Source organism: Kogia breviceps, chromosome 12 (assembly GCF_026419965.1).
Source record: "Kogia breviceps isolate mKogBre1 chromosome 12, mKogBre1 haplotype 1, whole genome shotgun sequence".
In the NCBI taxonomy this organism is placed as follows: Eukaryota; Metazoa; Chordata; class Mammalia; order Artiodactyla; family Physeteridae; genus Kogia; species Kogia breviceps.
Genome location: NC_081321.1, coordinates 21,024,238 through 21,041,092, shown reverse-complemented (window position 1 = coordinate 21,041,092; position 16,855 = coordinate 21,024,238). Strand labels below are relative to the sequence as shown.

Sequence of the window (16,855 nt, the reverse complement as noted above, 5' to 3'; positions counted from 1 at the left end):
ACTTTCATATTAGAATTTAATAGCACATGTAGGTGGGGTTATAATAGAAAAGCTTGTGGGTTTTTTTAAAATTAATTTTTATTGGAGTATAATTGCTTTACAAGGTGTGTTGGTTTCTACTTTACAGCAAAGTGAATCAGCTATACATATACATATATCCCCTCTTTTTTGGATTTCCTTCTCATTTAGGTTACCACAGAGCATAGAGTAGAGTTCCCTGTGCTATACAGTAGGTTCTCATTCGTTATCTATTTTATACACAGTATCAATAGTGTATATATATATATGTCAATCCCAATCTCCCAATTCATCCCCCCGCCTTCCCCCTTGGTATCCATGCATTTGTTTTCTACATCTGTGTCTCTATTTCTGCTTTACAAATAAGATAATCTATACCATTTTTCTAGATTCCACTTATATGCATTAATATTAGATATTTGTTTTTCTCTTTCTGACTTACTTCACTCTGTGTGACAGACTCTAGGTCCATCCACATCTCTACAAATGACCCAATTTCGTTCTTTTTTATGGCTGAGTAATATTCCATTGTATATATATGTACCACATCTTCTTTATCCATTCATCTGTTGATGGACATTTAGGTTGCCTCCATGTCCTGGCTATTGTAAACCGTGCTGCAATGAACATTGGGGTGCATGAGTCTTTTGAATTATGGTTTTCTCAGTGTATATGTCCAGTAGTAGGATTGGTGGGTCATAGGGTAGTTCTGTTTTTAGTTTTTTAAGGAACCTCCATACTGTTCTCCTTAGTAGCTGTATCGATTTACTTTCCCACCAACAGTGCAAGAAGACATGCTGATGGCAAGAGGCACATGAAAAGATGCTCAGCATCACTAATTATTAGAGAAATGCAGATCAGAGCTGCAATGAGATACCGTCTCACACTGGTCCGAATGGCCACCATCAAAACATCTACAAACGATAAATGCTGGAGAGGGTGTGGAGAAATGGGGTTTGTTTTTTTTAATCTAAACACTGATGGTGCATTATTTTTGGCTTCAGGTGGTTACCCTAACAGCTGATGACAAGACAAGTGTTTCGTTCTCCTCCCGCCGGGGACAAGGTGTCATTTACAATGTCATCGTTAGGGATCCATTTCTGAATACGTCTGCAGCTTACGTCCCTGCTCACACCTACGCCTGCAGCTTTGAGGCAGGGGAGGATAATTGTTCTTCCCTTGGTGAGTTTGTGGATTTCAACTGTGAAAATTCTTCTTTGGCTTTGCCAGTCTTTGTCAACTAGTACAGAACTTAAGGATATTTAAAAGTGCTTTTGTCTCACTCATTCATGCGTTCAGCACAAGCCTCCTGAGCCCCTCCGTTACGCCACTCTCTGTTCTAGGCACTGGGATAGAGCAGTGGACAAAACAGGCAAAATACTAGCCCTCCAGGAGCCTGCATCTTAGTGGGGGAGAGGAGACAGACAAGATACATTTGTGAAATATATCGTATGTGAGATACATGACGAGGGTTAAGAAGCAAGAATTAAGTAGGAGGGGCTTCCCTGGTGGCGCAGTGGTTGAGAATCCTCCTGCCGAAGCAGGGGACACGGGTTTGTGCCCCGGTCCGGGAAGATCCCACATGCCACGGAGTGGCTGGGCCTGTGAGCCGTGGCCGCTGCGCCTGCGCGTCCCGAGCCTGTGCTCCGCAACGGGAGAGGCCACAACAGTGAGAGGCCCGCGTACCGCAAAAAAAAAAAAAAGAAGTAGGAAAGGGAGATAACCAGTGAGGGTGAGAGAATTTGGGAAAGCATGGCTTGGGAAGTCCTTGCTGAACAGGTAGCATTAGGGTAAAGACCCAGGGCGAGGCAGGGAGCCATGGATGTGTCACCGGCGGGGCAGTGGCGGGGGGTGCCCGGCCAAGGGGACAGCCAGTGCAGAGACCCTCAGCTGCGAGCCTGCCTCATGCGGCTGCTGGAGGGGGTGGCCTCGCAGGTCCCAGTTTGGACTATAGCTTTTATTCTGAGAGCAATGAAAAGGCATTGGAGAGCTTGAGCAGATAGTGCTGATTCGAGTTTCAGTGGGATCACTCTGGCTGCTTTGTTTTGTTTTGTTTGAGAAAAATCAGGGGCAAGAGCAGAAATAGGGAGATTGACCATCATAGTGTCCAGGAGAGAGAGGGCGCTGGCAGTGGGACTCTTGTAAGATCTTTCTGTTTATGTGTATTTAGCATCTTATTTTGAAACAGTTTCACAGAAAAGATGCAAAAATGGTTCAGAGAATTCTGCATAGTCTTCACCAATGGTCCTCAGATGTTAGTTACGTTATGCTGTTTGCTTTTTATTCTTTACCTCTATGTACACACACATATATATATACATTTTTTTTCCTGAAGCATTTGAGAGCAAGTTGCAGACGTAGAGACCCCTTTGCCCTTAAATGTTTCTATTTATTTCCTTATATAAGTAGTAAAACTATCAAATCACAAAGTTAACATTGATATAGTACTGTTATTTAACCTACAGATGTTATCAAATTTCACGAGTTATTCCACCAATGTCCCTTATAACCAGAAGAAAAAATTTTTTTCTGGTCTAGGGTCCACTTCATGATCACATGTTGCATTAAACTGTCTCTTTTATCTTCCTGCATCTGGCACAATTTCTTAGTCTGTTTTTGTCTTTCAAAACCTTTACCTTTTTGAGGAGTACAGGTTATTTATTTTTGTAGAACATCCTCAGTTTGGGTTTATCTGATGTTTCCTTGTGACTAAGTTCAGATTATGAAGTTTTGGTAGGAATACAAAAGAAGTGATGAAGTGTCCCCTAGAGGCACCTGATATCTGTGTTTTCTGTTCCTGGTGGTAGTAACCCTGATTACTTGGTTAGGGGTGTTGGTCAGGTTTCTCCGCTGTGTAGTAACTATTTTCCCCTTTAAGTATCTTTTGGGGAGATACTTTGAGTACAGGTAAATAGTCGTTTTTCAAACTCTTCACTTGCTGGCTTTAGCATCTAGTGAGCTTTGCCTGAAACATTTATTACCAGCCGTTTACGAAATGGCATTTTCCCATGTTCATCACTCCTTTTATGTTTATAGCTGTAGGAAAGGGAGGGGGTCTAAGGACTGAGCCCTGGGCGCTCCAATGATTAGAGGTCAGGAAATTGAAGAAGATCCCACCAAGGAGACTGGGAAGGCGCAACCAGACTGGTAAAAGGAAAGAGTTTTTTGTAGCCGAGAGAAGAAAGTGTTTAGAGGAAGAGAGAGTGATCACCTGGGCCAGATGCTGCTGACAGGGAAGCTGAGAAAGAGACTGGAAAATGGCCACTGGATTTAGCAACATGGAGGCCACAGGTGCCAGTGAGAGCATTTCAGGGTAGCCTGACTCGACTACGTTCAAGAACAAATTGGAGGAAAGAAATTGCAAAGAGTTCAAAGAACTCTTTCAAGGAGTTTTGCTCTAAAGAATGAAGTCTGTTGGTTGGGTTCAAGCCAGGGTTTAATGTTTGCTCTCCTCTGTATCCTGCCCGGTCTTCCACTGCCACGCGCAAGATCCTTGAGAGATACAGTGCAAGAGACCAGGCAGATATAAGTTCTGCGTTTTTGACTGATGAGCTGTATCTTGTCTGGGTTCCTCCGTCTCCTTTCCCTCAGACTCTTTGCACCAGGGTCCCCCCTAATGAGAGTGAGCTCTGGGACCTGTCTTTGCACGTTAGGTGGAAGGGAGGGAAAGGTCTGAGCCTACTGTTTCTCCAGCTCAGAGTTGGGTTCTGTGGCTTTTGTCTTCAAGCTCCATGCACACTAGGATGCCTTTCCTGAGCTTGGAGTAGGGCGGATGGACTCACATTGCCTTTTTTTTTTTTTTGCGGTACGCGGGCCTCTCACTGTTGTGGCCTCTCCCGCTGCGGAGCACAGGCTCCGGACGCGCAGGCTCAGCGGCCATGGCTCACGGGCCCAGCCGCTCCGCGGCACATGGGATCTTCCCGGACCGGGGCACGAACCCGCGTCCCCTGCATCGGCAGGCTGACTCTCAACCACTGTGCCACCAGGGAAGCCCTGCTCCAAAATCTTATAATCAACTTTTTTTTTTTTTTGGCTGCGTTGAGTCTTTGTTGCTGCTCGTGGGCTTTCTCTAGTTGTGGTGAGCGGGGGCTACTCTTTGTTGGCGGTTTGTGGGCTTCTCACTGAGGTGACTTCTCTTGCTGTGGAGCACAGGCTCCAGGCACGCGGGCTTCGGTAGTTGCGGCTCACGGGCTCTAGAGTGCAGGCTCAGTAGTTGTGGCACACGGGCTTTGTTGCTCTGCATGGGATCTTCCCGGACCAGGGATCAAACCCATGTCCCCTGCCTTGGCAGGTGGATTGTTAACCACTGCGCCACCAGGGAAGCCCCCGCCTTAGCAATTTTGATTCATGACCGTTACCTTGTTGCAGTTACACACCCACCTGTATCCCTGTGTGCCCCACCCCTTGTCACTGGATTCTTTTAGAGTGGGTCCCTAACGGTCATTTTGCTTACGAAATTTTAGTACAATATGTGTATCTTAAAGATAAGTGCTGTTTTTAAAAAAATATATAGCCACAGTATCATTAACACAAGTCTCAATGAAAAATGTTGAATTCCTTAATAGCGTCAGATTAACGGCCAGTGTTTACATTTTCCCAGGCTTCTTAATTGTTTTTCACAGTTTTGTTTGAATCAGGTTTCAGATGAGGTCCGCACATTGTGTTTAGTTGATGTGTGTCTTAAATCCCCTTTAAGCCATCGTTTTCCCTCCCCCGACCCTCCTTTTTTTCTTGTAGTTTATTTGTGAAGAAACAGGTATTTGTTTTAGGCGCGCTGTCTCTCCTCCTCCTTTCCCACTTCTCCCCCATCCTCTCCCCCAAGTGTGTTGTGGGTGGTATTGCAGACCTTCATCAGGAAGCAGTGTTGTCTGATTTCTCTTTTTGTGACACCAGCAACCATTGGTATTCACCGCCCACACAGAGTAAGTCATTAGGGGTGGCAAGGATGTTTCTAAAATAAGTTATACATGCATGGAATAAATTATTGTCAGTTCACTTCGCTTTTTTTCATGAAGCTTTGTTCTATATTAATTAAATTCAAAGTATCAAACTCGATGTATTATGCACTTAGTTTTCATTATTTTTAGGAAGAGTATCTACCAAAGTGTTCTTCACTCTTTTTGCCCTGCTTGGTCTCTTCATCTGTTTCTTTGGACACAGATTCTGGAAAACAGGTATTTTGTCTAATATAGTTGCTATTTACATGCCTTGTGGTCTTTTTTCTGAAATGCTGCTGGGGAATTTATGACCTGTAAGGAGAGGAAGCAACTGGCTACCTCCACTATCTTTATAGATTTGTAGCTGGGGTCTTTTAGTAAAGATTCTACTGAATTACAATGCATTTTGATTTTTTCTCTTTTCTCAACAATGGAATGCAACCTTCTCTTATTAAGAGGGGAATAAAATTTGATTTGTACATCAGAACTTCAATTGCTAGATTGACTAGTTGACCAAAGATTACTAATTAGAAATCAGGACGTCTCTGTAAAAATATATGTGGATTTTGGTGATGGTGATTGACATGGTTTCGTATAAATCAGGCTGCAGTGTACAGTATAGGGAGGTCGAAATGTCTGCACAGCCCTGGGAGGTTCAGACAGCAGATGGGAACTCCACGATCTGCTCAGTGAAACCCAATGGGGGAAGTAGAATATGAATTATGCTCATTGAATTGATTTGAATTCTTTGGGCTGACTTTTATATAACTGATGTTTGCAGTTACTAAAAAAAAAAAAAAATCCTTATATAATTCATTAGCAGGCAGTATAATGAGCATCAAGGAGGGAGTAAACATAATCTTGATCTTATAAAACTCTTCGAACTTCCTTTAATAAATTGTTTGAAGCAGCAACTGCTTTCCCTCCATTACTATACTTTTTTTCTTGATTAAGAAGAGAATATTGTGAAGAATATTTAATTTCTCAAAGTGTAGAATGATTCTGTAATACAGAATTTAATTGTTAAGCTGTATGCAAGGTCCCAAAGGTATTACTAGGTTTTTTATAGGTGAAGACAATGGTTGATGTTCATCCTAAACAGGAAAGGTTGACTTAAAAGAAGACATAAAAGTCACATTTTGCTTTGGAATATTTTTCTTTTTAACCTTTCAAATTGTATTCTTGCTTATGGAATGAATTGAAATCTAGTCTGTAATTTCAGATCAGACACAATGACTAAAGTTCTATTTTTGTTTTAAGTAGGAAGTATAAATATATTAAAATGAGCTATGAAATTAACAACTGACCAATTGAAATTGACCTATATACAAGAAAATGTATCCAATAGTTAATACTTTAATTTGTACCCATTTAATGATAATATTTACTCCCAATGACTTCTGCATTTTTCCTGCCTTTTAGATAATTATTTCTCTTCTTTGAATGCCCTCATGTGTAAATTCTGGGAACTGAAGCATGTATTTTTAGATAGACATTTAAATTGCATTTACTAACTGTAGCTTTTGTTTTTTTCCTTCCTTGGTCATTTGCTACTAGAACTATTCTTTATAGGCTTTATCTTCATGGGATTCTTCTTTTATATACTGATTACAAGACTGACACCTATTAAGTATGATGGTAAGTGAAAATGATATAGTTTGAGTGAGTGTTCAAAAAGGAAGGCACTGTTTACACCCACCTTTCCTTCTACAGTTTGAACAGTATTGTGTGTGATATCCTCTTACGTGTGTAAAATAATTGGCCACCTGTGCTCTATGCATCTTTTCTAAACTACTCCTTTAGACCTTCTCTCCCGCGTTTTTAATCTACATGGTGAATTCCTTGTTACTGAGGGAGATGAAGGGCCATATTGATTATAAACCTGTGTTCCAGCTGTGTGGTATATTGACCATATGACATTTACAGCAGTCAGAGTGTTAGGATTTTCTTTACCTTAAAACAAACACAACCCCTCCTTCCTTGTCATATTGAACAGAATGCTTGTCACCCCTTCTTCCTCTGCCCCAATTACAGGTTGTACCAAGCCATGCCTGTCACTAGTCCTTGGAGGTTTAGCTCCCCGGCTGGTTTCCAGCCTCAGACCGGGCCCTCCCTAGAGAGGGCCTCCCCATGCTGGTTTCACCGCACCACTGATGCGTCTTCGGTGCCCGACCCAGAGGAAGGCTAGGCTGGCTCTGGTAACGGTATAGTGTGTCTAAGGGTGCGGTTGGAAAGCTTCCTCTGATCTAACTGTTCATCCTCCCTCCTTGTGCAGTCCGCCTGGTTCTGACAGCCGTTGCCGGAAGTGTCGGTGGGATTTTCTTGGTAGCTGCTTGGTGGCGATTTGGAATCCTTGCGGTCTGCATGCTGTGTGTTGGACTGGTGCTGGGGCTCCTCGTCTCATCAGTGACTTTCTTCACTCCACTGGGTAGGAGATGTGTAACTAACGTTATGTGTGTTCCGTTCGTTGTTCAAAGAGTTCATTTCAGCTCTCTAGTACACATATCCCCTCGTCGGGGATTTGGGGCCTCTCCTTAGAGTTCTGGAAATTTGCACTGATAATGTGGCACTTTGGGGAGGGTCAGTACCAGTAAGAATCCCTCTCTCCTCAAAGGCGCTCTGTATAGATAATTCTAGAATGTCTTTGGAGGTAGCTTTGTATCTATTTGTCATGAGAAGGGCAGCGTGGGTGTGCGTTTCTGTTCGTTGAAATTAAGGGAGGTAAAGGGGATTCTTTATATATGGCAGAATAGTGGTTTTCGTTTTTTATTTGTTAAACCCTGGAACTCTTTCTTCAAGTGAATTTTAAGCAGAAGCCTGATACACCCCACAGATAAATTTGGTGCTGCTCTGATGGCGGCTGAGCTGAGGAACCTGGTTCTTTGCCCGCCCCGCCCCGTCTTCTCTTTACCCCTAACCTCTGTTCCCACCCTTTGCCAAACCCCGAGTATTCCCAAAGTACCTACTTGTAGTCATCCTAGGGCAGTAGCAAAGGGATGGTTCTGGGTTTTTCTTTTTTGTGTGTGTGGTACGCGGGCCTCTCACTGTTGTGGCGTCGTCTCCCGCTGCGGAGCACAGGCTCCGGACGCGCAGGCGCAGCGGCCACGGCTCACGGGCCCAGCCGCTCCGCGGCACGTGGGATCTTCCCGGACCGGGGCACGAGCCCGTGTCCCCTGCATCGGTAGGCGGACTCTCAACCACTGCGCCACCAGGGAAGCCCCTAAACTTACCTTTTTTTTTGTGGTATGCGGGCCTCTCACTGCTGCGGCCTCTCCCGTTGTGGAGCACAGGCTCCGGATGCGCAGGCGCAGCTGCCACGGCTCACGGGCGCAGCCGCTCCGCGGCACGTGGGATCTTCCCGGACCGGGGCACGAACCCGCGTCTCCCGCATCAGCAGCAGGATTCTCAACCACTGCGCCACCAGGGAAGCCCAAAGGGTTTTTTTTTTAAGTTATTCAATTTCAATCAGTTTTTAAAATCTAGTTAGCTTGTAAGTTAACTTCCTTTTGTAGGGGAGGAAAAATTTTCCTTCTACCCTTCTAGGTTCTTTGGCTGCTCTAATAATTAAATTGACATAAGACAGATCAACAGGAGAAAAACAGATTTAATTTTGTGCCACTGGAGTCCCATAAAAATATGACTCAAAAGGCAGTCAAGCAGTTCAGGCTTATCTGCCATCCCGAGCTAAGAAATGGAATGGAGTCTGGGGCTTCAGAGGGGAGGAGGGCAGTTTACAGGAACATAAGAAGAGCAGATGTTTGCCATGCAGGTAAGGCTTTCAGATAAAAAGTTATCTCTGGTAATTGCTTTTGTTCTGGGCCAGGACCCTGATCTAAATTCTTTTAGGCAGTTAAGGGAAAGAAAAGTTTTTCTGAATCTGCTGGGTCTTGATTGCCTTCAGCTCATGCCAGAGGGGCACATTTTGGGGTGCCCTGTTCTGCTTCCCTTCACTTTGCAGTTGTACAATAACTTAACATTTCTTGTTTGTTGGCAAAAATGCAAAATAAAAGGAGTATCTACACACTACTATATTTAAAAGAGATAAACAACAAGGCCCTACTATATACCGTGGGAACTATATTCAGTATCTTGTAATAACCTATAATGGAAAAGAATCCAAAAAAGAATATATATATGTGTATGTGTGTGTGTATAACTGAATCACTTTTGCTATACACCTGAAACTAACACAACATTGTAAATCAACTCTATTTCAATTAAGAAACAAAAGGGAGTATCTACAGTCAAAAGTATTAGGCTATTTCCTTCTTGTGACAATGTTTAGTTCTTATATAATGATATCAGATTAAAGGTGATGAAAATGTTAGATATAAGAATAGCTGTCTCAGAAAAAAAGAGTGCCTGTCTCTTGAGGCTGTCAGTTCTTGAGAACACAGGATATTGAGTGCAGTTGGCTCTCTAAAGATTTTTTTTTTAAGATCACAGAGAATTGGTGACCTGTGTGTTTACTGACCATTCTAAGGCCCTTTGTTTTGATTTTAGCAAACCTACAGCCTAGTTCATTTCCACAGGCCCCCTGCAGGTAGCTTTTTATCTACCTGCAAAGTAGCATTGTTTAGATTTGACTAAATGACAGGTTCCCAGGGATGTCTGTTGAAAATGCAGATTCAGAGCTCTACTCTAGAAGTGCTAAATCATCAAATACTACTTAATGAGCTTCCTCCCTTTTTGTTAATGCTTAGAGGATGGAGGGATGATGGGTCAGAATTGTTTGTAGTTGATGTATTGAACTATCTTAGTTTTGGTAGTTAATGTATGAACTATCTAATTGCTTAAGGACATTTAGGGTGAGTGTCGCCTTAATAAGAGTGGGTGCAAACTCATATTTTTAAGCATTAAAATTTGAGAAAGATTTGGCTGACCTCTCAGATCCAATTAAATTACTGTTTTCACGTTATTATGTGTCTACCCAAGAGCTTGTACTCTGAAAGGGTCAGTGTTCACATGCCTGGCATAATAACTACTATTTTTTCAAATTTATTTTATTCAAGTAGAGTTGATGTACAAGGTTGTGTTACATAACTCCTCTTTTTAATCCTGCATTCCTTTTTTTAAACCCCCTCCCTGTGCAGTTTGTGAAGGTTAGTATAGTTGACCTCGAGATCTGATCCATCCATTCACCTCATTGCAGCATGTTGCAGTTTGCTTCCTGAGAATGTGGGGTCTCCAGGTCAGAGTCCCTCACTATGGAACTCCCCCTCTTTCAGGATACATGGGTCTCAAGATATGGGGCCACCTCCAGTTGGACTGAGTGACAGTGCCAGTGTCAATATGAAATAATTGTCAGATTTATATTCTTGCTATTTAAACGTAATTTATAATAGGAGTTCTTATGTATCTGTCCTGGGTCACCCCAAGGTGTGCTGGACTTTGGAGAAGGGTTTAGTAGGCCAGATGAGTGGTTGGCTCCCATCCTTCCTGATGCCTGAGGAAATCTTCTCTTCCAGCGTGCAGTGGCTGGGCAGGAAATGCACTGATGGTAAAAACCTATTAAATCGGGCTTCCCTGGTGGTGCAGTGGTTGAGAATCCGCCTGCCAATGCAGGGGACACAGGTTCGAGCCCCGGTCCGGGAAGATCCCACATGCCGCGGAGCAGCTAGGCCCGTGAGCCACAACTACTGAGCCTGCGTGTCTGGAGCCTGTGGTCCGCAACAAGAGAGGCCGCGATAGTGAAGAGGCCTGCGCACGGCGATGAAGAGTGGTCCCTGCTTGCTGCAACTGGAGAAAGCCCTCACATAGAAACGAAGACCCAACACAGCCAAAAATAAATAAATAAAATAAAGAATTATTCTGCCTTACTCACTGAATTACTTATTTAAAAAAAAAAAGACCACAACTTTAATATTAAAAAAAAAACCAAACCGGGCTTCTCTGGTGGCACAGTGGTTGAGAATCCACCTGCCGACGCAGGGGACACGGGTTCGTGCCCCGGTCCGGGAAAGATCCCACGTGCCGCGGAGCGGCTGGGCCCGTGAGCCATGGCCGCTGCGCCTGCGCGTCCGGAGCCTGTGCTCCGCAACGGGAGAGGCCACAACAGTGAGAGGCCCGCGCACTGCAAAAATAAATAAATAAATACCCTATTAAATCGATTTTGCTGCTTATATGGGAGTTCCTATGGTTAACTCTGAATGCCACTTATATTTTTTACTTTGCAGTACAAAATCATGGAATCATAGAAATCTGTAGCTAGAAGGGACGATTTGAAGCTCGGGGATGAAGTAGTTCAACCTTCTCATCTTATGGGTTAGGAAACTGAGGCCCAGCATCACAGCTGGTCAATGGAAGAGCTTGGACTAGTCCAGCCTCTTCTAAATTATCCTGGTAATAAATGCAGAGCATTTACCTGCTTGATTTTCCTCCCACCCGCTCTACCTTCTTAGGACACTCCCTTCAAAGGGGATTGTATTGACAGTTAAGTGAAAAAAGTCAGTTCATGTCTAATTGCCGACATATTCCCTGGTTGTTAAATTAAATCATCGATGTACGTCTATGTTCACACGTTGAGAAAATGAAACTTAACTTGGTGAACCTGTTGTTTACTCTGGATTTCTTTTTGCTTTTCCAGGAAACCTAAAGATTTTCCGTGATGACTCAGTGTTCTGGGTGACCTTCTCTTGTATAGCTATTCTCATTCCAGCGGTTTTCATGGGCTGCCTAAGAATAGTAAGTGTCATCGGGTCAGTTTATTCATCCTGTTGTCCTGGGCCTTCAGTTGTTTTGCATTTTTATTCACCAGAGAGAGCTGTCTGATTATCTGTATCAGATGATTGATTTTTAGATAGCCTTGTTACTGTGAAAGCAAGAGAAGTTCTAGTTACGATTACCTAGTTATGACGTTTTTTCCATCAAGAGGTGCAGGTCATATCCCTCTTAACAGCAGAAGCAGAGAAGGTAGGGCTTACAGTAATGCAGCAATCTGCTGGATTGTTCATTTCAGCCGTCTCTCCAGAAGAATGGTTCTTAATCTAATTAGAATTTATTGTTGAAGTTCTTTCCTAGGGAAGATATTTTCTATGATGAGGGAAACTGTTTTACCAACTGTAGGTGTTGAAGATTGTTTGCAGGTAATCTTTATTCAGCTGTTAGACTTGGTCTCTCTTCCCATGCTCTGAGGGAGAAGTGATTCCCTGGGATTGAGGCCAGTGATCAAAGTTAAAAAACTATTATTGTTCTACCAGAGGTGCCGCCTAAACTCTTCTGCCCTTCCACAGCTGAACATACTGAGTTGTGGAGTCATTGGCTCCTATTCGGTGGTCTTGGCCGTTGACAGTTACTTGTACACAAGCCTTTCCTGCATCACTTTGAACGTCCTGAAGAGAGTGCTGCACGTGGATTTCCGCAGAGCTTTCACAAATGTGCCTTTTCAAACGAATGGTGAGACTCTAAATCCGAGAACCAAGGGATAGTCAGATAGGCATATTGGCCCACCTGTACTAACGGGAACTCTTGGTAACCAGACCGAAAGATTGAAGGAAGGTTAACTGGACAAAAGGAGGAACTTCCCACCACCCAAATGCTATAAGAGCCCTGTGTTAATAACGTATGATCATAGGAATGAAGAATTTAAATTTGTAAGGTGGCTGAAAGTCATACTTCTAAAAATCTAGTAAATGAACTTTATTTAAGAAATGTCTAAGCCAGGATTACTAAGGTTTATCTGGTCAGGTCCCAGTTGTAAGAAAAATGCTGAGAATAAAGCTGTTTGGCACCTTATGAGTTGGGGTGGGGTGAGGGGTGAGAACGACCACCTGATTTTTTTAAGCTAGTCCCTTGTTTTCCTCCTATAAAGAAGCACGTCATTTGCTAATCAAAGTGAAAGTGGTTTTCAATCAGTAGTTGTATTTTTCCTCAATTGTAAGAGTCTACCCATTAAAGATTTTCCATTAACTTTTTGAAAGAAATGACTACTAATGTTCACAAAGATTATGAGATACGTTGGTTTCAGAAATGTTAGAATAGCGAGGACGGAAAAGCAGGTCTTAGAATTGAAGATATATAAATAAGCACCACTGTGATTGTTATGAACATTTAAGGGCAAATCTTTCCCTCTGCTATCCTGAGCCTGCCCTCATTCTTTAAGAGGTTGATGGTAAAGACCCTGAAATCCACATGTCTTGGAAGTTTGACGGTATTTTGCCAAGCCTTCTGCTAGAAGCTCAGAACAATTTGTTGACTCTTTCATGCATTTCTGTATCCACTCTCTATGAGTGGGGTGGGGTCCCATATAGGGTGGGATGGCAAAAAAGAGCATCATGACGTTCCAATGATGTACATTTGTGAGATCACTGCCTTTCCCCCCACCTCTAGAGAAACACAGCAAATAACAAACAGCTCTGTCTGTGGGCACTAGTCATAAAATATTGGAATGCCAAGGATCCAAACAACTGATCCTTTACAACCTGTCTGGACTTTCAAATGCCTTCTAATTGGAAACTCCTATTTTAAAATGTAAGACCATAGCTTCCTCACTTACCCCTTGGCTGGTAAGTGAGGAAAATACATGTATGTTTGGACAAACTTACCAGAAAGTCTAGTATTAACTGAGAAAAGATGATACAGTTTGAGGCTATGAAATGTTGTCTTCGATCTGTTAGGTTTTAAAATACAGGAGTTCAAACTGTGCTTCTCTCCCGTTCTTTAGACTTTATTATCCTGGCAGTATGGGGGATGCTGGCTGTAAGTGGAATTACGTTACAGATTCGAAGAGAAAGAGGGCAACCGTTTTTCCCTCCCCACCCATACAAGTTATGGAAGCGAGAGCGTGAGCGCAGAGCAACGAACATCCTGGACCCCAGCTACCACATCCCTCCACTGAGAGAGAGGCTCTCGGGCCGATTAGCCCAGATCAAAGAGCTCTTCCAGAAGGAACAGCCAGCCGGAGAAAGAACGCCCCTGCTTCTGTAGATGCGGAGGGCTTGGTCAGTGCAATGTTGAAGTACAACCCAGGTACCGCCTCAGATTGGATGTTGCTGCCTTGCTGCTGCAGCAGTCTCTGGGGCAAGTCTGCTAAGAAACCAGCTTCTGTGTCCGTGCTTTGATACAGGGTAAGGGTATACCAGGGAGATGACAGTAATTCTAAGTGAGAGGGAGAAAGATGGCCAAAAAGTTGGTGGTAGAGAGGTTCTTCCTTATTATGAAATACTTAAGAAATTACCTTTTGGTTTATAAATATATGGTTTATAAATATATGTCAACTTATTCCATTAAACAGATACACTTTTTAAAAAAGGAACTTGAAAACAGTGGTTCTCCTGTAAAGCTGTGTTTTTTTTGTTTTTTAATAACACCTTGAACAATTTTGTCACCTGAGTCTGTCCAAACTTGGGGGCCAGGGCACGGAGGGTGATTTGATTTAAGGGTTGGACTGAACTTTTATTTGTCACTGTGTTTGGAGCTTTGGGAATTTGAAACTGGGCCTTTGAACTTCAGAGTACAAAACAGGGAAAACTAACTTATTTTCTTACTAATAGCAGTCTGATTACTTAGTTGTGTCTTTCTTAGTATCATATGTTATCAAAAAGTACCCTTTTTTGTTTATGGTAAAATACATATTTACCGTATCGATCATTTTTTTAAGTATATAGTTCAGTAGGTACCCCTCGTCTTTGCCTTTTATTGCTTAAAATGGTAATTTAAATAGCTAAATTATTCCAATTATTTGAAAGTAGGTCCATTTATATAGATAATAGAGTTTTTATATGGATGATTTATTTATATTCCAGATTAAAAAATGGCCTTTTATTTTTCCTTTCAAGACCTTTTAAAATAGTGTTGATAGCTGATCTCTAATTGAAACTGCATTCGATGACATATGAATTGTTTTATTTTTGGGAGACAAATTGGCTTCTAGCTTCATCCATAATCCCATTAATACGGAAACCTTTAAAAAATTTGCATTTTGTAGTTCTTTCTGCTAAATTAGTTGTTACAGCATTGGCACAGTTTCAGAAAATCTGTGCATGAAGCCTTTGTTTGTCCTGTCTGTGTTGTAAAGCGCGGAGGAGGGCGTCAGAAAGGATTCAGGTGTTTAATAGAGCTGCTTTCAATGACTTGGACTCCGTGAGGAGAGTCCCTTCAGTTTTGACTTTGTTCCACCACAAGAAAGCGGCGGATGCACTGGGCTGCATCCCTTCTCCTCAGGCCGAGGAGGTTCTGCCTTGCATTTGGAGCTGGTGACTCAGACGTGCCTGAGTGGCCTTGAAGTCGGTTGTGGTGGTTGCATTCCCATTTGTAAGTTAACTGCTGTTTAAATGATGCTGCTTTTCAGAGGTTTTCAGTGGACAGTAGGTTTCTGAAGTTTCGGGTAACTGGAAAATTGTCAACTTTCGCTCTTAAAAGTGTTCTGGTAAGGTTGAAACAAAATGAAAAAATGTTTGACTAATCATTTCTTGCATTGAAAAATTATACACAGGTGTTTTACTGTTTATTTTATTTTATTTACTGTTTATATAACTTCAAAAACACTTAAACTTGAAGAAAAAAATGTGTTTTTTTAATAGTTGGCGGTAGGGATTCTGGATTCTGTATTGTTGTAAATTCTAACAAAGTTATACGGAATATGTGTGAGTTTTTCCCTATACCATCAAAATGCAGTGCCAGTAAAGAGTATAAAGACAAAACACACTTTCTTGGAGGGGGGAGACAAATTGTTTAAAACTTTTCATGATAATTTGTGAGTAATAAGTCAGTTCGTATAATTTTTTAAATAATAAATACCTATTTTGAAAAAATGCTAATAAGTCTCATTATTATAAAATTCCTATAAAATTTTTTACCAACTGTATTTTTGTACCAAAGTAACAAGACATGAGAGGACCGTTTCATAGCTATGAAAACAAAATTATTTAATCTGGACAAACAATTCTTTATTAAAAAAATCAGTTTAAGTATAAATGGAATGATAGGAAATGAACAAAATATGAGATAATGTGTTAAAAGTTATATTCTTTGTTAAAAGGAAAGCTGATGTCTTTAATGCATTAGTTTGTGTTGGTGTCTTTAGTACTTCAGTTGTGTCAAGCAAGAAAAAGTGTTGCTGGAAACTTGGTTCTACTATTTAAATGTTTTGGTTCTGATTAACCTATTGTAGATTGGCTACTAGGTTGCCAAACCACAGCAGCTAACCAGTGCTATAGACCAGTTGAGTTCTATATAAATTGGGATAGAAAACTGATTCTAACAAAGAAATTGCTAGAATATTAGACCAGGAGTGAACTTCAGAGATAATGTTAACTGATCTTAACATGTTATGTTATTTTATACCTGAGGAAATTCTTAACCAAGGAGTAAATTATATGAAGTCACAGTTATCAAATAATAGTGCCCAGACCAAAATTTGAGAACTCCCTATCCAAATGTGCTTTATACTCTATCATAATGAAAATGTAATTCATTGATTATTTTCAGTTTTCTTCTGCTGGTGAATTGGTAGGAAGCTCCTATGCTCCTAATATTGCCATGATCTCTACTTTTGGGGAGTTATTAATTTTACACAGTGAAAACATGTTTTTCCAAGTTAATTCTCTGTGGTCGTGGACCATTTCCTATTCATTACAAAGTACATGATAGATACTTAAAATTTCCAATATCCATTAAGTATTTCTCCACAGCAGCATTTATAAAGAATTTTTTGGTATAAAGTTCACTCCTTGATGATGTACTTGATACCTGTTATTAACCTTCATTAAAACCCCAGAATTCTTGGCTAATCTCCTGAGAACTGGGTGGAGGCTTTCCCATTGGGCTACAGCCCTTCTTGGGAGGGAGGCTACCTGTGTTTTCCTTTTTGATATGGGCTGAGTGGTGTTTCCCCCCTCCCAATTCCTATGTTGAAGCCCTCACCTCCCAGTACTTCAGTATGTGACTGTATTTGGAGAGAG

At 41.8% G+C, this 16,855-nt stretch overlaps 1 protein-coding gene across 1 annotated transcript in view; it reads left to right on the top strand.

Moving 5' to 3' along the window:
• Positions 1-15,710, top strand: part of TM7SF3 (transmembrane 7 superfamily member 3) — a 37,973-nt gene extending 22,263 nt beyond the window's left edge. Inside the window, exons 6-12 of the mRNA XM_059081173.2 lie at positions 1,023-1,200; positions 5,106-5,192; positions 6,513-6,593; positions 7,231-7,383; positions 11,542-11,639; positions 12,188-12,350; positions 13,618-15,710. Of these exons, the coding sequence (XP_058937156.1) occupies positions 1,023-1,200; positions 5,106-5,192; positions 6,513-6,593; positions 7,231-7,383; positions 11,542-11,639; positions 12,188-12,350; positions 13,618-13,880 (1,023 nt within the window). The 3' untranslated portion in view covers positions 13,881-15,710. The remainder of the gene's footprint in view (positions 1-1,022; positions 1,201-5,105; positions 5,193-6,512; positions 6,594-7,230; positions 7,384-11,541; positions 11,640-12,187; positions 12,351-13,617) is intronic.
• The last annotated feature ends 1,145 nt before the right edge of the window (positions 15,711-16,855 follow it).